Source organism: Lepeophtheirus salmonis, chromosome 6, assembly GCF_016086655.4.
Source record: "Lepeophtheirus salmonis chromosome 6, UVic_Lsal_1.4, whole genome shotgun sequence".
NCBI lineage: Eukaryota > Metazoa > Arthropoda > Copepoda > Siphonostomatoida > Caligidae > Lepeophtheirus > Lepeophtheirus salmonis.
Window position 1 is genome coordinate 35,788,643 of NC_052136.2, and position 22,516 is coordinate 35,811,158.

Sequence of the window (22,516 nt, forward strand, 5' to 3'; positions counted from 1 at the left end):
TTAATAAATAGTCCCATAAGTGGGAAGAATTGGCCAACAGCCTATTAATTTTGGCCTTTTTCTTTTTAAAGGAAAGGTTGCAAGGTACATTAAATGTAGTGAAGTGTCTTTCGTTCATTTTTTAACCGAAATGGGGACCACACGATCAATTTTTGTGCAAATTTAGTTGGTTTATAAAAAACTTTTTTCGTCGCAAGATGTCACTTTGAGTTACCACAGATAACGTCCCTTTATCATTCTCCAGTCGGATAACTTATGCAGTCTTTTTTCCCTTTCGCAGAATGTATTTTGTTAGTTCATGGAGGTTGTGTGTAATTGGTGCATGACCCCTCCCCCACTACCACCCAACACTCCTACATAAACAATAGGGTTGGTTTTGGCTACCACCATTTCCCAAAATAACCCCCACCGCCACTATTTAAACAACCACTAAGAGCCCATCAAAATCCCTCATTTACACCCCTAATGTTGGGGTTGTTTTGGAGTGCGGCCAGACCCCAAAATGAGATGAAACCCCCCTCCACTACTTACATTTACCCCCACCCTATTTACATCCCGAAAGGCCCCTTAAATTTGAGGCTGTCTCAGGTTTCATATCGTTTTGTGAACTGACAGTAACCAAAAGCAAACCCAACTTCCTGGATTTACATTAAGGGGTTTTGAGTGGCCTTTTAAGGTAACTTATCGGACAGTAGTAGGTTTAATTCCTTTTAGAGTCATGGTGATACCTGAAAACATCCCAACTTTCGGTGTATAAATGGGGGTGGGGGTATCTCGGGTAAGAAATGTCTGTGAAGTAAATGTTGCAACACCTGAAAAAGTAATATCATAATATATATGGAGCCATCCATGTTTTGGCCCTTCTAATATCCCAATATTTACCTCGGAATAAGGGTTCCGAATTTATAATTTTTCATTACCTATTTTATATGAATAAGAAATTAAAAGAAAAAATAAGAATATTTAGTATGAATTAGCGTTATAACTATTAATTTTCGTGGAATAAATTTGGGTATTGAGAGGGGCTCTTAAAAGTAATTTGATTAACAGCGGGGTTTCATCTCATTTTAAGGCCAGGTGGTACCCAAAATAACCCCAAATTTCGATATATAAATGGGGATTTGTGAGGGTTTCTTACTGTTAGTTTATGTAGGGGATGTGGGGTAAATATCTGGGCTGGAAAATGTCTGGAGTGAAATTTCGTAGAAACTTTTTTTCATATTTTGAAAAATAATATTTTCCGTCGACGTTTTGACTTACTACCGTGTGAATAATTATAGAGTGAACAAAAAAGTATTCTCGTAGTCCAATAAATATGGACCAATGTTATCAAATGGTCTTCGTTTCAAAACATGGCCTTAGCTTTGTTCTTAGAGTAAAGATGTCCTTATAATACAATAAAAATATGGAAGTAATGAAAGTCACAATGAACACCGTTCAAAGATTTTTTCCGTCAATCATTCATTTTTTTTCCATTTAGGGACTCAAAAATAAACATAAATGACGGGCAGCGTGCATTTTCCACTCAATATGCAAGCTTGGTAATGTAATGAGAATTTTGGCTCTATTTCGAAGTTCAATTCTCAAGACTCAGCTTACTCAAAAATGCCTTCTGATTTGTTTCGTGCTTAAAACAATTAATAACCAATAAGATCATCAAATTATGTTAAATACGAAAGACATTTATAGAAAAGTTGAATTATATATTATTTCTACATAATCAATTAAGGCTTCATGCTAAAGTACACTTGAATTTGAAAAAAAAGCAAAAAAAAAAAACAATCTAGAGTTTCTCATTTTTTGAGAAATTGTCCTTCAGCGAGATTCCAAATATGATATTATGTTCAAAATACTGTGAAGTTTAAGTAATTGTTTTGATATATCTATAAAGAAAATATAAATTCAAACTAGTCTTAAAATATCACAAATGAATCCATTTTTCTTCCATTTGTAGGTGAACATAACTTTGTAGGTACTTTAATGTGGATCTTTTTTTTTTTTGTAGATGCACATACTAGTAGATCATATGCAAAGGAGCTTAAATCCTTACAAACTTTATCTCAAATGAATCTCCAAAATTTATTCGAATCTCTATTTTATAAATTATGTAAAAGAAAAATTATTTTATTAAATAGTTCAATAGGGGGTTTTCTGAGAAATAGTTTTTTTTTCCAGAATTTCTCATTGATTCTAAACTCTCATAAATCTCAGAAAAACAACATTCCAGGATAATATTGTTGTCCTAACCTACAGTTTAACTAATTATAAACTGTTAACTAATATATTCTGAATAGGTTCTGAGGTCATACATTGACATGGTAGCTAATTCAGACAATTTGATGAATCAAATTAGTTTATTAAAAAAAATATTAAAACTAAATATTATAATTTGTTTATTAAAATGGCATATATGGTCTAAATCAGCCTCCTTAGTTGACACAAAGCAAAATTATTGTCAGCTAAATGTATATTCCAATAATTATTGTATGCCTATTTAAAAAAAAATGTTTTTGGACCAGCTGGGCCACGTCACTCAACTTTCCAAGCCCTGTTTAACAAATTTAGGCCTAGTTACAATGAGGTTGTTATTGTCATATCCTCAATCATTTTACTTATATGTATATTGATCCTTAAAAAAGGTAAAAAGAGATTAACCTTTTGTGAGTTATGACCTTTAGTATGATCTTGAAATTATACTTTTTAAATATAAATTATTAAATAACTAATTAAAGTAAAAATAAGGAATTTTTTGTTCGCAATATTTTTTGCTTTTCAATTTGAAAATCGGTTAAAAACTGATGTTTTCAGCTATAAAAGGTAATTATTGATGTTGTGAGAAGGGCTGATTTGCAAATTTTTTCACCAAAATACTTCCCGAATATGAAGACATAATAAAATTTGCCCAAAAATTGAATCGGTTAATTTCAATCAAATGTAAAATTATATAAATTGCCTATTTAACTGTATTATTTTGATTTATATAATTATTCTGGTTTCTTGGGTATCATATTGATCTTAATATCTTAATTTATCCTCTTATTATAATATGGTAGTTAGGCCTCTCAAGTCTAACGCAATTGACGTAAGACTTATGCATTTCCAATCAATTTTATGCACACATTGTATTATTCCCGTATCACCAATAATAATAGTTCCAAATGTTTGATTTTGAACCAGTTTACAAATGGAAGCCACCTACCCCCGTAATAAGGGCATAAAACAAAATACATATGCTGTTTAATGTTTAATTTGAAGCTAATAAATATTTTTAATGCATGCACTAGTCTTTATGTAGTAGGAATTATTTAAAAACTTGAGAGTTTGGTTGAATCTAGTAAGATTAGAAATCTCACGCCGAACTGATTTCAAAGCTTAAGATCTCTGGGTAGAATAGTTTTTTATTTATTAGTATTAAAATCTGGGATATATAACGAGTAGGGTTTGGTCCTAGGACTGATTTTCTAATCGATCAGATTTTTTTTACCCCCAAGAAAGTATGAAAAGGGCCTGGATCTTTTGAAGCACAAATTATTACTGGCTAAGGATTTTCTGGACACAGTGGATCGTCTCCTCGACCTTGAGTTTGTAGCCTACTTTAAGGACGTTCTAGCGAAAGAGGTAGTAATCAGATGTGTCCCAAGTTCACTCAGAGCTATGGCCCCATTGCAAACGGGAATAAGCAAGGAAATGCTTGCGAAGACCATTGTAATGGTCTTAACCAATCCTCTGCACTTAGAAATCCTTAGAACTGCATAATACTCCTTCCTTTCCTCATCCCCCTCCTTCACAGGAGCTCATTAAATCTTCGTCTTTCTCTCGTTGTCCTCCATCCCAAGATCCCACTGAGCCCCACTGTTTTTAATAAAGAAAAAAAACTTAACATCATCGTAACCAACCTCAAAGTAACACAGAAAGTATTTACAGAGAACACTTGACGTACTCTATATCTGTACGGATCTGTTATGGTTCCAATTGCCCATTCAATGGACTTCTGTCAAAAAACTAATTAGGTAACCAAGAAGAATACTGACCTAATTTATTTCAAAGACAGTCTCATGACTTTATAGTTCCAAGTTGACTGTGTAGCTCAAGTCTACATCCTCCCCGAGTCTGTAGTCAAATCCATCTAAAAAAGAATACAATTTTTCCCTTCCTATTACTTTTGGAGGACAGCGAGTCATCCCGCTCGGTATTACCTCTGTGGATTCTGTTTTGGAGGGCATTAGATATTATTTCAGATTTTATATTTTTGACAATGCCATTCCTATTCTTGATATGGATTTTTTTAAGAAAACATAATTTTTGTTTTGATGAATTGAGGACATAAAGAGAACATCGATTGAGGACAAGAAATGGGTATTCTGTCAATAATCTGTATCTGGAGAACAAAATTGTTCCATCCACTACCTTAAATAACACACATCAGAACCTTCCAGCCTTAGCATGGGGTTATCACATTGACAATCAGCTCAACAAGGCCAAGTGCAACAGAGAGGAGCTAATCAAAACCAAGAAGAACAAGCAAACAGGATGATGCAACTCTCTTCAAGACAATCTAAGGAGACTGAGGTAGGACAGTGCGTCAATGTCTCAGTTCAACCGTAGAAAAATAGATCCCCACTACTACGTCTTGGCTGTTGTGATCCATGTAGCTGTGAATGGATATTATAGATTATGGACAAAAAATAATTATGTCTTAAAATAGCTCAATGTAAAAAAGCAATTTGAGCATTGCAAGGAGTCAGTTCTCATTGTTGATGAAGTTCCCAGAGAGAAGGAAGTTACATTGCGACTGACCGCATCAATTCCATCGGATGGGAATGAACAAGGCTTTAAGTGGTGCAATTGCACAGACTCCAAATAAAAACACAAAATAAAATTTTATGGGGGCATAATGTCAATATTATAAAATATTTGAGCCTTCAATGAATTAATTCAAATGAATTAAATACATAAATATTCACCTATTAGAACACCAAATACAAAAAAAAAGTAACACTGGTGCCAAAGAATGAGAATGTCTGTACAAAAAAAATCAATATTTTTTTCCACAAATTCATGAATGATTAATAAAGGACTAAAATTTAACGGATTTGGAATATTTTATTTTTTAGCTTCAAGCAATGCTATTTTGCAATATCTGGATGCTGACCGCCTTTGCACACCCAGTAGGAAGTCAAATGGATCATATAAGTAAAATTTTAGTTATAATCTAGAGGTCATATAAAAAAAAGTGAATTAACGTTGGGTTATGAGCACTCTACGTGCCCCGCTGGTATATTGCACAACCGGTGGGCAGAAAAAGTAAATAAAGTCTCGAAAAAGACTTTTTTTCTTTGCCAATTACAATGATTTGGCGGTGGGTTATGAATCTACTCCGGGCCACTCAGACATTTCATTATTTATTAAATTTTAACCACTTTAAGAAGAATTTTTGTCTTATGAGTTTGCTGTAATAACATGGGGCATGTTGCACGAACCATCAGCATAAGTAATAACATTGAATTTTTTTTGTCTTTGTAATCGTTAGTCATTAATTCTTGTCAGAGTTTTGTCATTGTCATAATATTATCTTCGTCAAACATCGCCATTGTTTCGTCGGTGTTATCTTTTATTTCGTTTTTGTCTCGCCTCCGTTGGAGTTTCGTCTTCATCGGAGTTTCATCTTCGTCAATGTTTTGTCTCCATCAGAATTTCGTTTTCGTCTAGTAAGTATCGTCTCGTCTACGTCAAGATTTTTGTCAAATTTTCGTCTACTTCAAGATTTTTGTCAGATTTTCGTCTTCGTGATCAAAAAAAAGTTTTGTTGAGGGAATGAATTCGTCTCGTCTGGCTTGGCGAAGTTAACACTGCTAGGAATAGACAACATAAGTGCGCGTGCAAGTTTTTTTTCTTCACTATAGAAGAATTTTATTTGATTACTAATTTTTATTTAGTAAATATGTATCTTTAAAAGCCTAGTAATTAATTAAAATTTCAAAAATTTTTGATACAAGGATAGACATAAATATCTCTGTTATTATTAGGATATATTTTTATAAATAAAGTAATTATTTTTTTAAAATAATCAATTCATTGATCAGTATGTTGAAAAATAAACAGTGCATATTAAGTAATAAACATGAAATAAACAGGCAAAAAACTATCAAACTAAGATAATACCCATTTTATATCGTGCACGGAAAACTTTCTTGGAGAAAATTGCGGTGGAAGATTGACCTTGAGAAAATTTCGATGTAGGAATATTGCCATTTAAGAAAATTGCCCGTATTTTGTTGAAAATAATAACAGATTATTTTCGCTTAGTATTATCTAAACATATTTGTTTGTTCCATCCCCCAAGGGAGTACTTTCGAATGTGAGTAATATAATTGCAATATAGAAGGGGGGGGGGGCAACCAACATAATATGGTTGAATACTCTCTGTCCTCGGATTGGCCAGTGTCCCTGGGGTAGTGTGGGATTGTCAAAAACCACTGCCGAATTTTTAAAGACCTAAAATCGATGCAAAATCTTTTAAGTATAAAATTTAATCATCATATTTGTCAATCTTGGCTTTAAACAACGTTATCACGGAGAAAGTGACTTCAGTTTAAAAATGAGACAATTTTACACAAAATATTGTGATCGATATATTTCAAGAGCTAGCTGAAGATGAAACAATCCCCATTGAATGTATTCCATATTTCGAATTGACATAGTTTGGAAAATTAAGAGGAAGAAGAAACAAAATGCGAAGAGATGCACCAAGATACCCCCATGAAATTATGGAATGTGTTTGATCGAACAAAAAATGGTGAGCCCAGGACGAACAATGGGGTCGAGAGATTCCATAATGCAATGAATAAGTGTGTTACATCTTTGCATCCTAATCTTTTGCATCTAATTGAAGCATTTAAAATAGAAGAATTTATGTCCAGATTGTAGCTTATTCAACACGATAAAGTTGATATTTTTCAACAAAATAAAAAGCACAAAGATATCAGTAAGCGTATTCTTGATATTGTTAAAAAATATAACGAATACGATGATAAAACTTTATAATTAAAAGATTCATCATATAATATGCATCTATTTGAGATCCTTAAAAATTATTGTAAGAAGTATTTTATGATATTTTATTGATATAACTATTGAAATACTAATAATATTAAGCGAATGTACAACGAGTTATTATTTATCATGAAGTTTCAACAAACTAGGGGCAATTTTCTCCAGGGCAGTTTCCCTAGTACCATTTTATATATCCCTTATTTTTAATTAAACTACAAGCTACAGTTTGATTTCATTATTTAACAGACACATTTTGATGTGACACTTTCAGTAAATATTTTATGCTTTTTTAATATCAGTTATACAATTTTTAAATAAACAATGAACTTTCGGAATGATACATAGGAAATCAAATATTACAATGGCTACCCTTGATGATATTCTTGTGCAAGAAAATACTCAATTACGTGCTACGTCAACAGTTTGAAATATAGACTAATACAAAAAACAGTCTGGGATTTTATGATATGTTTTTGATTTGATGGTGGAAAAATATTTTTGCTGTGGTTTATAATAAAAAAATATTTCCGAAAAAAACAATATTTAATAGTTTTTCAAGACTTTTCAGCAAATAACTATAACATTTAAAAAATAACACAGTTGATTTATTTACATATTTCTTTCTATCCAGTAAAAAATTAGTCTCTTTTTATTATCTATCCCACATTGTTATATCCTAAATTATTTTATTATTAATTTTCCTACTTTTGTTGTACAATTATTTTTGAGTATGACTTGACTCTCCAAGTAAATTATTGTATAAAAATAAACATTTTAGGAAGTATTAAGTAGTTGACAACTTTTTATCAGTCTCTAGTTATTTCACAGGAAACCTTGAAATAGAATATGAATTTAACAGGACAAAAAAAAAATCTTCTTATTACATAAATAAAAACTATTCTTTAAGATATTTTCAATGGTTACTTCAATTATAAATATAAAAACTTGATTAAAAAAAGTATAGATTCGCCAGGAATAATCATATTGTAATATAATACAAAAAGGTTAAAAAAAACATCCAGGATAAGGCTTCAATAACAATCAATCGACTTGCATATAATATATTATATAAGAATATAATACGTCAATCAGAGTTAGATAATTATAATTTATACTCAGTAGAGCCTGGACTGACATTACTTATCACTTATCAATAATAAAAAGCTATCTTCGCATAGGTTTTATTTTTATAAGTTCCAGCTGTCATGTTATTACACATTTATTGATGGGTTGCGTGTGCTCGTAAAAATTAAGTGTAAAAAGTAAAGAGAGAGAAAGAATACCACCACATTTTTAGGTCTATTTAGTGCAGCTGAATTAAAAAGAAGAGGAACACATTTAACATTTGATAGGAAGGTATTACAAACTAAATTGTGATTGGTTGTTATTGTATTACTGACGTCATATCAACTGCAAAGAACTATATTCTTTCTTAGTATTTCTCAATAATAAAGTATTATTTTTTTTCTGTGAGATTCGTAATAAATATTATTTATTACATATTACCTATATTAATTCATTTGTGTTTTTTGTACATAAGTTGTGGTGATTGATTTGGAGGTGTAGCGGTGATGATGAAGAAAGGTGGATTCTTTGGAGGATTTTGGAAACCCAAAAATCCACATTCCTTGGAACATTTAAAGTAAGACGATTCATTTTTTTCAAATATTATACAAGGTTTTTTTATATTGTATATGTCTCATCGGAAGGATAAATGTCATAGCTTTTGCAATGCTCTTAATGAATCATCGAGGTTCCGATTTATTTTCATAAAATTGTTATTTTACAACTTTTCATTAATTTTTTATCCATATTTTTAGAAGAGTTATGAATGAACGGAACTTTTTATATTTTTCAAATCACGCAACCTTGGATGACGTATAATATACGAAAAAATATGTTCAATCAATTTTGGTTATCGTAAATCTTTACCAAGTGGATAATATTTGTTTTAATTTGTTGGAGTAGTTACAATTGTTTGATTTACAGGCAAAAAAAAATAGAATGTTGTTTATTCAATTATTTAAGAAATGCATCGAGATATTGCTTTGTTTATTGTCCATTAACATAAGATTAGAGTATAATTGAGAAAAATAGCAATAAAGTAATTGTCCTCGGATAAAACAAACAAATTCGTACATATTATACATTATTATATGTATCTATAATTTATTTATACATGTAATATACATTCAAATTGAATTAAAAACTTTGTTTAATTAAATGAAAAAGAAATACGATTATATTTTTTTAAAGTTTTTCTTTTGTATTTAAGTACATATTTTAAATATTAAAATGTAGCCCAAAGTCCTAGAGTCCCCTTCTTAAATGAAGAATAAAGTTGTTTCTTGCTTTGCTACCTAATATATTGGTAATTGTTGTACTTGAATGGTTTCTTATGGATTCGTACTAGGGTTTATCTACCGGTATTTTTTGGGGTTTTAGTTTATCAGATACGGGACTTTCCGCATCGAATTACTTCATAATATAAGGGGGCACTAGTTTATGTTGAGAACATTCATAGCGGTCTTAATTTTTGTTTTTTCAATAATTTTTTCCCACAAATTCATTAAAATTTTAATTGGTAAATATATCAAGCATGTTGAAATGTATATCGCCATAAACATTTTTGCCCTATATAATATCTCCGTAATGATTTAAAAATGCTCAAATTACCCCCAGACTGATGTGAGTTGATCCCTATGGTGGGACAAATAAAAATACATATATCTATGTGCCTGAAGGACTCAAGAGTCCTTTACATATAACCAGTGGTCGATTTGTAAAATCAAAGCAAGGGAGGATGGTCAGTGAGGGATTCTGATTATTGGAGGTTCGGGGGTTTCTCTCCCAAGAAAATTTTGAAAATACAAATGACTAAAGTATAATTTTAATGTAATATGTGAATATGTATAGCCTATAAATGAATATAGAAGGAGTGCCCATATTTATTGCGTAAATTTAACAAAAGGGTGGGTAAAGAGATGCTTGTTTTTAGAGTGGGATGATTTTAGACCATTTTCATTGAGGGGAATGATTACTGGAGCACTGTATATAAACAGTAACAAAGTAAGGAATGAATAAATAATTTTAAAATAGTGAAAGCTTTTGCTATTTTATTCCCTAACTATTGGACGGTATATATACCAATTGGTTTTATCAGTTAATGTTCCATTGTTCCATGATACACGAAAAAGGGAGTTGATCCACCAACAACACAAGGGAAAGGATGTTTTGTTAATATGTCTTGTTTCTGGAACGTAGCCTCGTTCTTATTATCAAGGATAAAAGAGGGTTTGTCTGTTATTCGACTTAATACCTTTCGAAGTGGATTAACTTACCCACCACATGCCATGTTTAAACTCTGCCTATGGTGTTCTAAAATTTTACATTTTACATGCAAAATGGACATAGTATTACAAAATGTATTTTAATTACATATAAAGTTACGTCATTTGTACTTCTGTTTGATGCGTTTAGTCACTTTTGAATAATTTGTAAATAGAAAGAGGGAGGTCAAAAGAAATAAAACCATATTATAATATCATGGATAGACAACTATCTAGAGGGAGACAACTAAAAAAAATATGTAAAGGAAGAGAGTTAAGACAGGGGGATCATCATCTACCCCACTACTCAACTTAACCCATATAACTTCTCCCCTATATATAATTCGTAAAATTTTAAAAGTTGTATCTGAATTTATAAGCAATACAAAACATATTTTAAAGATACAATTTTAGCAGTGCAAAGTGGCGTAACTAGCAGGGTCTTAAAAATATACAACGCAAAATTGACGTAAGTGACAGTTACATCAATTTTGTACAAACTGCATAAATATAATCCATTATGATATCAAGAACATAAATTAATAGCTTGCTGAATTTGATTTGTGTGTATAATCAACACCAATTTGAACACTTGAGACTGAAAACGTTTCATGACATAAGGTAAACAATCTTATTTTCAATTTTGGAGGGAAATTTGCATTGTTAGTTCAACTTGCTGCAAGTAGATATCTAATTTACGAAGCTTCACACCAGGTTCCTAAGGTCATGATGGCAAAATGCATTTAAGAAAATCCCATAAAAAGGAAGTGAGGTCATTGAGTATCTCTTGAGAGAGCTACAGATACCGTGAGTTAGTCTCTCGGGATTCCATAAATTAAGAAGATATACCTCTTTTCAATAGTTAACAATTGAACTGTTGCAAATATTGCGAAGTTGCTTCTTGGAATGCCTAGCAAGTCGTAAGACTAATTCGACCCTTCAATAACTCTTATGTTAATTCTTTAAAAAGTTTATAAAGCTACAGTAAAGAGTTCAATTCCAAATCATGTATGATGATCAGACTTGACCCAAAATTGTCAATGTTAAGCCCTGTTAATGTTTTCAGCTATTTTCCTAAGAGAGGAGTTATCAGGTATGTTATAATTATTTCAATAGAGACCACCATATAATGGATTAAAATCTGCCTAAAAATTTGTTGCAAAATTGGCGTAACTATATGTTAGACTATAGACCAGGTAAAAATTTACGGTTAGTGACTTTTCTCGAGAAATAATAAGTATTTTGACGACTTTTTGTGTTAGGGGCATTATTAGTTGACTATTGTTGAGTATCATGACTCAGTCATAGAGAGAGAGAAAATCGTCAAAACCGATTCAAAACACATTAAACAAACTTATAATAAAAGTAGAACATTAATCATATATCGTTTTTTATTGTTGTTGCGGGATTAAAGTGTTAAAAAAAGGGGGGGGGGTCTGCAAGCTCTAAAAAATCCAACCCTTGCTTTATTAGGTATAATTATAAATATAGAGAAAATTATGTGCAAGACAATTAAATCTTTTTTTTTTTAAAGGTAAAAATAATTTTACTGTATTTATTATTTACTAATAGAATTCCGATATGACAATTTTATGGTATTTATTTTATTAAAAACACTGGCTATTGTGACATGATTGAATTTCATTTCATTTGCTAGTTGCCAAGGTTCTAATAGGGTTCAAACAAAAACATGATCCATTTGATTACTACCACTGCTAAAAAAACTTACGAATGAATATATTCCTAATAATAGTTACAGGCAATACATACATATAGTACTTATTTCGATTCTTATCATAGTTATTTCTCTCTAAATTAGCAAAAAATTACGTTGCAATAATGGAATATCAGATTTTATAGGGAAATAAAGCATGAAACCTTAACAATTAGGTCAATACATTATGACTAAGAATGAATGTGACTCAATGATTTTCCTTTATAATGGAGGCCGTCTTGTTAGCTATGAACAAGTGTTGAGACTCGGTCCAAGATCGATTTTTTCCCCGTTTCTGTCTTGAGTTATTTTTTCAAGGCCGATTTGGACCAATATCGCTGTCCAGACTGCGAAATCAAACAGTAGACCAAAATTTATTCGTTTTCAAATAATGGAACCATTTTTTGGTCTCAATATATATACTTAATTTTTTTCTGTCCATTCCTGATTTATGAGTTGTGCAAATATGATTTATACAGCACATTAGACTTCATATTCCGTAAAAATGCTGATCTTCAATATTTTGAAACATACATGATGTTATCAACAATTCCTATATACAGCATGTCTAGACCTAACTTTAAATGACACTAAATTTTCTGTTGGACCTACCTTGACCAAATTTCTCTTTGTGACTGATCTAGATCTAGATTAAATGACCTTAATGGTTGGCTCCACTTAAAATGGTAAAGGTCTTGGACTGGTCTAGGACTTTCAGACCGAAACCCAATACTACTACAAACATAAATATTGACAAAGCTTCAAATTGGATAAGTACTGATATTGATGGTTTTTGAAATATTCCTTTACACATAAATTTGAATTCCAGTACAAGGATTTTCTATTATGAGGTTAGAGGTCATTTCTATTTATGTAGGTATATTTTTAAAAAGCTATTTTGATGTTTTATATTTGTAAATGAACTTGATATACCTATGTGTTCATACATGAAACAAAAATATTATTAAAGGATCGTCCGTATGATTAATGTTTGGAAGGCAAAGGGTGAGTTGTCTAGTTTAAAAATTTGATGACTGTTTATTATTATTAAGACGATTAGGTATTAGGCAGGATTTCTGATTTCCGGGGAAGTATCTGGATCCCGTTATTCATATATTTTTACAAGAAATAATTCATTTTAAGCCATATGCTGAGTACCCCAATCGTTACCATCAATGGTTTTTAGTGATACATCGAGTCTGCTGTGTGATAATGGCAAGAATATAGGTGATACATACAACTGATACCAGAGAAAATGTGATTAAAATACCTTAAAATGAATTAATGTAGGTGAAAATAAATATTATTTGTCCTAACGTTTTCATTGTCATTTTTTTTCTACTCCAGTTCGTTTCTAAAGATACTCTTTTTAGTTCAGATGATCTATTATTCTCTTGTCCTTTATAAATTAAATCTAATGCGTATATTTCATGGCTGATATACTTCTTCTTATATTTTGTATATCTGCGTTGACTGAAGACTACAGTGCCGTCCAGTCTAGTATCAATCCGGTCTACTTTAGTCCTAAAAACTTATAAATTTCGGTTCCTGACGACGTCACTCAACTTTTTTTCTTTTGTTAAATCAATTATAATACTGACAGTCCGAAGGAGAGTGATGACTTTTTAACCTTTTTTTGTGGGACGGACAGTAAAAAGTTAATGCTATCCTTACAAAAGCACAGCATATTTTGTACGTCCTAAGGTCAAGGAAAGAGAAAGCCTCTGGAGGAGTTTTAAACTTGCAAAGCTGTACAAGAGTGTTTTAAAATATTTATAGTACCTAGTACTTTTTCTCATATGGTTGATATTATTACATTGGTGATAGTTTGTCTCTTTATTATTTATTCGCATGTTTCATTTTGTTTGTGTCTCTGTCTTTATTGTTCTAAAATTTGAAAATATATCAATGCTGAGTAAAGGCCTAGAAAAAAAAATGGTCAAGGCTGTCATTAGTCTCTAACGCCTTTCTGATCATCAAAACAGTGTACTTATTTACTTACTTTTACTATTTTGACCATCTCAAAAACAGGAACTCCCGCTAGAGCAAGTCAAGCATTCTACGTTTATTCGACGATATTAACTAACTGACTTTGTTTACGCAAAATTGCATGGCTTAAAAACGAATATCTTAAGACTGTACTTTCAAACAAAACATGTTTCATTGCCCTACATTAGAATTTATTTAAGCTTTAATGCATTAAAGCTTACGCACACTGTATATTATTAAAAAAATGTTTTTTGTGTTTTTGTCGACGCCTGATAACTTCAAGGAATGCGAGATACTCCCTTAGTATGAACTATAAATATTTCATGTGTATTTTGTATTTCGAGAGGGCATTATGGTTGTATTTTTTGATTGATACATAAGTTATGCTTAAAAATGTTGGGTAATTGAATTAGAATCTCATATTATCCGAACATAGTTCAGGAGCTTTGATCTATAAAATGTATCATGTTTGTACTTACTTGGGCTATAATACTAAAGGCTTAGTCTCGAGTATTACATTGACAATGGATATTATCTTTTATGATATTATACGAGTCATAAGTGAAAGAAAATCAAAAAAATAACAATTCAATAATCATAATTTTAACAAAATATTTTAAAGCAAAAATCTTGCGACTTACGCTTATAATGAGTCATTATTATTATTTGTTTAAGTTGATGGATGAACAATTTAACCTATTCAAAATAAATTGAGTTGATTTTTTCGATTTGAAAATCTACTCACAATTTGTGCGCAGCCAAAAAATTAACGAATCAAATTGTATCAATTCTGTGAATCAGGAATAAACGAAATGTATTTGTCAACAAATATTTAATGAATGACGAGATAAATTAGCTTTTTTGTATGTTTTGTCTTAATGAAAAAAACTGTGATCTTCACGAAATAAAGATAATATTAAATGTGTCAAAAGCGAGATGTAATGTTACGAAGAGGGGTCAATTTTTGACGGAACATGAGGAATTGAAAAATTGCTGACTAAATTAATAAGGAATGAAACAATGTAAGCTGTTTTTAAGTAAAACAAACATGGAAATTGTATTTTATATAAAACTAACAGTAGTGCCCTTACTTTTTAGACGTCGAAGAACAGACAATTCCTGCTTTTAAAATATAGAAGATAGCTTAGTATGAAATCATCAGTATTACTCTCCATTTTTCATGATCACATTAACACGTGGTAAATCAATACTTAGATGTTCTCTCCTCAAAAATGAAACAACAATAACAATGGCTAATATGATGTGATGAGTCAGGGAGTACTTTAGTCTCTAGAGCGCTCTATGGCTCCGTTTTAGCTAATCACGCTCGTTGCTAAACTTCATCTGAAGTTGCATTCATTATTTTTTATTCCATATAATGTACTTTTTTCCTTTCTTTTTTAATATTAGCTTTAGCTACACACACCCTAATTTTTTGTCTTAGATCAAGTATCGATGCAGTGTTGAGATACACTCAAAAATGAATTACGGATAATATACATACATACAAACTTTGCTTTCTTACTAAGACAAAATATAGCTAAGTCAAGAGGAACAAAGAAATTGCTCACAAAATGTACACAGTACTCAAGTCGAGTCGAACCAAAACGTGATATTCTAGAGATATATAAATTATAGTCCAGACAGATGACTCAAACCGTAGACCGTTAAATTTATTTTCTAAAAAAAGGTAATTTTATCAAATGTCATTGTGGAAATCCATTTTTTACAACCAAAACGGTTCGGGCTTGCAAGTTATAACGGTCTTAGACCGGTCTAGTATTTTCAGACCGTAAACCATCACTAAACAACTATATAATACAAGAACCTAATGTGTAAAAATCCGTTTAACTATACATTCATAGCATTTCCTCTTCAACTTAATATTAGATAGGGCGTTCTGCAATGAAAAAAAGCTGTAATTGACAAATCTGAGTTTTTTTGTTTATCATTATCTTTCATCATTTTTATATAATATGTTTATGTATTATATTCAAGTTATTGCCTTCAAAAACACTTGTGTCTCAATGATGAAGTATGATAATATAAAGAAATTACCATATGTGGCAATTACATTCACCACTGCTCTTTTGAAAATCTAAACAAAGTCATACAAACAAACAAACTACTTTTTTTTTATTCTTTTAATTTATCTCTTATTTTTGAAAATATCTTTTAAAAATTTGTCTTGAAATCTTTTTTGGATAACTTATTTTTTATTATAAAAAGATATTCAATTTTTTTCCGTGACTAAATTACAAAAAACGTGATTTTACCGAGTTGGGTTTATTTCTCTTTAACATAATAATATCATAACTTAGTGATAATTATTTCATTTCATATAAAAATATAGATGTACATTCTATATCCATGGGTTCTAGTCGTCGTTTTCGTCATGATATGGAAATATTATAAAAATCATTTTTTTTTGTATCTTAACACGAACTTGGCAATATTTTCGAATAGTTTTTTTCTTAATGTTATGACAATTGGGTAGGGACATATTTGTTGTTTCTTTTTAAACTAAATCATGCTAGATTTTGGTTATATTTCTGAAATCATTAAATTTTTGAGTTTTAATAAGGTTGCGAAATTGCATCTCGGCTGTAAGAATATATTTCCAAAGACTTCCTTGATACAGCGGCATAAAGATGTCCGATATAATATTTTAGATCAAGGAGTTTTAAATATGGTCCAATATTACTAGTGTCCAAAATAACAAAATGTCTTAATTTGGTTTAAATTATAGCTAGCAATAAACTGGTGTAAAATACCATTTTGTTGTTCATACAACACAGTAACTTCTTGTAGCTTAGAAGCTAGTTCTTGAAAAAAAGATACATAAATCGCTTTTTGGCTTCAATAAATATATTTTCGAAGACTTCCTTTATACAAATCCATAAAGATTGCCTGGTATAATCTTTTAGATCAAGGAGTTTTGAATATGGGCCAATATCACAAGTATCCAAAATAAGAAAACTAAACTGACTGATATGTCTTGATTTGGCTTAAAATATAGCCAGCAATATAATTTAGAATATCAGTTTGTCATTCAGACAACATAGTATCTTTTTGTTGCCGAGGAGTTAGTTCTTGAAGCAAAGATGCATTAGCCGCTTCGTCTGATTTATTTCTTCTTTCTTTGAAGTCATCTAAGAAATATTTTGATATTCGACATCATCATATCGATAATTCAAAGATCCCTTTTCCATCATCAACTGACTTAAAGCAATTATTTTAATATTATATTGAGCTCGTAATGATGTTGGAGTTTACCAAATAAGGCTGAATACATTTTCTGTGGCATCTTGAGTAAATCTTACAGTTCAAATTAATGAAAATCATTCATCAATTCGATTGATGTCTTTAGGAAATTAATTATTTTCATGGGCGATAAGCCTGGATACTTTTTACTCCAAGTTGATCTATTATTTCAATACATTTCACTACACGTTACCATTATGAAAAATATATTGCAATTAGTAATTATTGTCTAATTATGATAAATAATTAAATGCAGCCCACCTTTGAAATATACCTTATGGCTGCTGACAATTTTAATCCAATCAGCAAAGAGAATGGAAAGAAATGTTCTTCCTCCAATTTTTTCCCTTGAGTCCATTAGTAACGAGGACGTGTTTTATACATGATTTAATAACATAAGATGTTAGACATCGTGGATGCAACTAAATTTATGTGAAGTTTTCATTAAATTCAAAGGAAATCCGTCTTCAGATACTATTAAAGTACGTAGTTTTATATACATACAAACAAAAATACATAGTGTGTACAATATACAGTACACCCTATGTATATATTAAAAAAAAAAAGAATCAATCGTTTGGAAGCAAAAAAGTAATGAATAGAAATTCTTAGATCTTGTAGATAGTTACATACATACATATTACAAATATATTATGTATATACATAAATCAGAAAAAAGAGCTTTCACATATTAGATTTTTTATCCATCCAACAATAGAAATGAATATGCATTCTGCATATATTCAATGAAGGAGACAAACCATCTTATTGACATACACTCACTACCTTTTTTTGGTTGTGCGCATTCACAATTGTAGAATATGTCATGATAATCCTCATCTCTATAATATAGCATTAGAAAATATTATACATATACATATCTGAAAAAATGGAGTGTGATTCAATCATGGTGTTGAGTACTGAGAAAAATGAACACCTAATACTTTCAATCAACTTTAATCAACAAAAGACCTATAAATCATTTTCACTGACGTCATAAATTCCTTCATTATTGAAGGAAAATGCATTTTGGGGGCTCAAAGTTGATATTTCAACTATATAAAATGAACACATTTTGATGAAACTTCATCAAATGGATTTAAGAATAAAAAAAGACATAAGATTTCCATTGAATACTACTTGATGCAAATGATAATCACTGATATTTTAATTAAATCAAAAAGTATATCTACAAAAAATCTACAGTTGCACAATTGTTTTATCGATTAGGGACGAGAAAAGTAGGATAATTAGAAATAAGTATATAATTATTTGTATACTGAAAGTTAATTTATAATTTAACAGAATGTATAACACTTTTTCCGACTCTAGCATGATTTTTTTTGAAAATTATGTTTTACTTATTTTTTTTAATCACATTTTTTTCAAAGAAGGTTAAACTTGTGTGGGCTTTTGTAATAAACAGTATAAATATTTCTTTTAATGACTTTTTTTTTAGGAAGTCTTATTTTTTTCTATTTCTATGAAAGCCTAATTTTCTAAAACAAGCCATTTAAATATGAAATAAAATTTCTTATTAAAAACCGACCTATGTATTTTTTCCCATTCATTGCATAAATAATCCAAGTTTTCGTGATGACATCCCATTACTTCCGACTCTAATCCCCCCTCTCCCTCATCTTTTAGCACTGGGGGTCTCTAGCTACGAAACTGTGGGGTTACGTCAACGTTGGTCCAATATTTTTATGACATAATGACACTGCATATACTCGTTCTAATACTCATGTACTATAGTACTGTTTTAACTCTTTCGGTAGGGGGGTTAGGAGGTGGCTCATCTAATTTTTGTTGAATTTCACCCTAAGTTTGTTTCCGAATGAGACGATCTCAGTTAATATAACTAACTTGTTTGTGTCCCTTTTTTCATCAGTTTGTTAGAAAGGAAATTTCTAGGGTTATTTCATTTTTTCATTTTTTGTATTCAGAAGATAAAGAGATGGTTTGTTAAAAATGTCATTTTGGATATATAGCTGAAACAAAAATATATGAATCTTTTAAAAAAATCATTCTTAGTGATGCATATAGAATATAAAATTATGATAATTGATAAAGAGCTCAATATTTAATACCTGTTACTTTGATACAATAACGTGGAGTGGTCAGCAATATTAACCATCACCAAGTAGGAATCCAAACTCTAATAATTTAGAGTGTCAAATTATCTATAACATTGATGTGTTCGAGAATGGTCCCAGAAGTACCTGGTTTGACGTAGAAATGACACATTATTTAAAGGATGTCTGTATTAGAAAGTATAGAGTATTTCAAGTTTGAAGGCCTCACGTTGCTTAGTATTTGTTTGGCAGCCATCAATATTGAATGTTGTCATTGAATTTGTGAATATGGTGAAACTAGTTTATCGATTGTCATTTGATACAACATTTTTATTTGATAGGCCTGAGCCCAAACAACATAAAAACTCAACTGGATTCTACCCTGACTGAGGAATCAACTCCTTTGTTTATATAAATTTTGGCTAGCTGAGTTTATACGAGGTCGTACGATCTGCCAAGACAAGTCTCATAGTGGTCGACCATATACGGTGATGCTGCATTGGTGGATCATCAACTGAAAGTTGATACATCTGCACATTTTCTGTAAATTTGAACTGTGTGGAGGATGAGTGCCGCGTGAGCTCACACTTGAGTAAAAATAGTGTCGTGAAAAAAGTTTTTTTCTCCTAAGTTCCATTTAAAAAATAAAAAATCTTTATTAATTGCTTATAAAGATACTTCTAGGACCGCTATCGTATATACAAGTAATAATTACTCGAAAAATTCAAATTCATTTTTTACACTAAGGTTAATTAAAGCTTGAAATGCCTGTATCTCTATTATAGTAGTGGGGTACAGAACAACACTAGTTATAATATTATATGTAATTATATTAGAAATGCCTTTTGTTTTTATATTTATTTTCTACTTACATATGTGTATAAATTATGAATGTATTTTTTTTGTATTTGTATATAAATAATATGTGTGCGTGTTTATTTAGTATCTCTTTTCAATATTTAGCAATCCATCTTCGTTTTGCTTTTAGGAAATCAAAATAAAACAGAGTGTAATTAACACCCTCTCTTGCATTGTATGTTCCTATAATATACATATATATAAATATATGGTTTTGATCCGACTACATATTATGTATGTACGTACATAACAACAAGAGGCCTAGAATTGAGATAAGACATATGTGCACGTACATACAACGCCACTCTTAAGAAAATTATTGGTCGTGTCATGTTTTTTGCATGTATACATATATACAAGTACATTGTGGGATGAGAATACAATTGGGATAATGTCTCATTTTGGCATTTAGTGATAGGATAAGGAGGATACACGACCTAAGTAATTTTCAAGTGTTGTATCAGTCCTTAATATGGAACTTAAAATCCGTCCCGTCCTTCGTCCCTATAATTTATTATTCTGAATTCAGGCCACATTAAAGTCTAAATTATGCTTATTTTAAATTATAGATGATTAATTTATGAAGACGTCACTAGTAAATATCTATGATGGTCACGTCATTTATCTAATTAACACGGCATGTAGAAAGATATTAAACACATATCCATCGTTAGTCATTACAACCAAACGTCATCTTTTGACGAATCTCCCCATTATTGTCGATCTTTGTAAAAAATATGCCCTCACTCGTATATAATTTTTTTATAGTTATAAATCTAAACATTGATTTTATTTAACAAAGTTGTAATCATTATTCTTTAATTCTTTAGGAGAGAGTATCTACATACTAATTTATAAAATAACCACGACTGCGTAAGTTCATAAAAGACGGAGAAAGTAAGATTTAGGATTTTTTTGGGAAAGTCATTAGTCTAAGTCCTTTTTGGAATTAAGGCAGGTTACCACATCTACCGTGTGTATAAAAGCAAATTAATGTTTTGCTCTCAATGAGATTATCAACTAATAGTAACTAATATAAATACAATACATACAGGTATACAAAGTAGAATTGAGGATGGATATCCGATTTCTATTAATTCTTGTCTATGTCCTTGCAAGATACGGAGTAGGATCTGTGTTTTTTTCCTTACCCTCATAACTTCTTGACATTCAAACTGCACATCTTCCAAACATTCATATCCATTTTTGGGTTCTACTTCTTTTTTTTTTTTTTTTAGTATTCCGACAGGTTACCTGATTTAAGTATGTGAGCAGCTATATTATCCCTCTATCTCAAAATGAATATTATAGTATACCTGCCCAGTCTTAAATTATATCCTTTATTGTATTATTTTATCCACTATATTCAACTTTTTAATTATTTCAAAATGCAAACCCAGTTTAAGGGGGGATCACCTGCACTAAGTTGTCTCTTTTTCAGTTTCCCTTAGCCTCACTGCTTAGGTTAGACTTAGGAATACATTTACTTATATTTGTGGGGTGGCTTAAGAATTTGAGTACATATTGTATATAAATACATATTCATATACTTACAAATTGTATCAAAAATATGTATATCTATTCCATGTAAAAGATGAGTAGTTCTTTCATCTTGTTTCTTCAGCTGTAAGAGAGTCGAATAATACAAATAAATATTCATACAAATATAAGATGGGGTTGACATACACCGTATGTATATACATGAATGTATAATGTTTGTATGTAAAATACGATTTTAGATTACCTCCTATTATGTAAGAAGAATTTATTGTTAAAAAAAAGTAAATAGTTTTTCCGTCAATTGCATTTAAATGTGAATCGATGTCCTGACATTTATGTATGGGCACGAATATTTCCGTCCCATTTGTAAATATACACATATTAAAATTAAATTTTTTTAGCTGTTGCAACTGTTCCTGTCTACAGGTCAGTTGCAACATTTGACGAGTCACATTTTAATGCAATCAATGGATAAACTATTTACTTGTACAAGTTTTCAATATATTTGAATAATATGTTTAAATTTAAAGAGTCTATGTCAAACTAGCTTGGAATAGTTGAGCCAAAAACAAAAATTGTTGCAACTGTCTTTCACCTCCCCGTCTATATATTATCGTATACTATTTTTTTCTCTTCCAAAAGCTAGCTCACCACACAGATATGCATTGATAGGTATAACTATATATTAATCTTCATGTACTGCCAACTATACAATTTTTTTACTAGAATATATA

General features: G+C 30.5%; 1 protein-coding gene across 4 annotated transcripts in view; it reads left to right on the forward strand.

Moving 5' to 3' along the window:
- The first annotated feature begins 8,363 nt into the window (after positions 1-8,363).
- The window catches only part of ema (C-type lectin domain containing ema), a 234,140-nt gene continuing 219,987 nt past the window's right edge, over positions 8,364-22,516 (forward strand). The window contains exons 1-2 of one of the 4 annotated variants that reach the window (XM_040713885.2): positions 8,364-8,409; positions 8,594-8,695. In XM_040713885.2, the coding sequence (XP_040569819.1) occupies positions 8,625-8,695 (71 nt within the window). In that variant the 5' untranslated portion in view covers positions 8,364-8,409; positions 8,594-8,624. Of the gene's footprint in view, positions 8,532-8,577; positions 8,696-22,516 lie in introns of those variants that run through there. The other 3 variants (XM_071889271.1, XM_040713886.2, XM_071889272.1) reach the window with 3 other exon arrangements.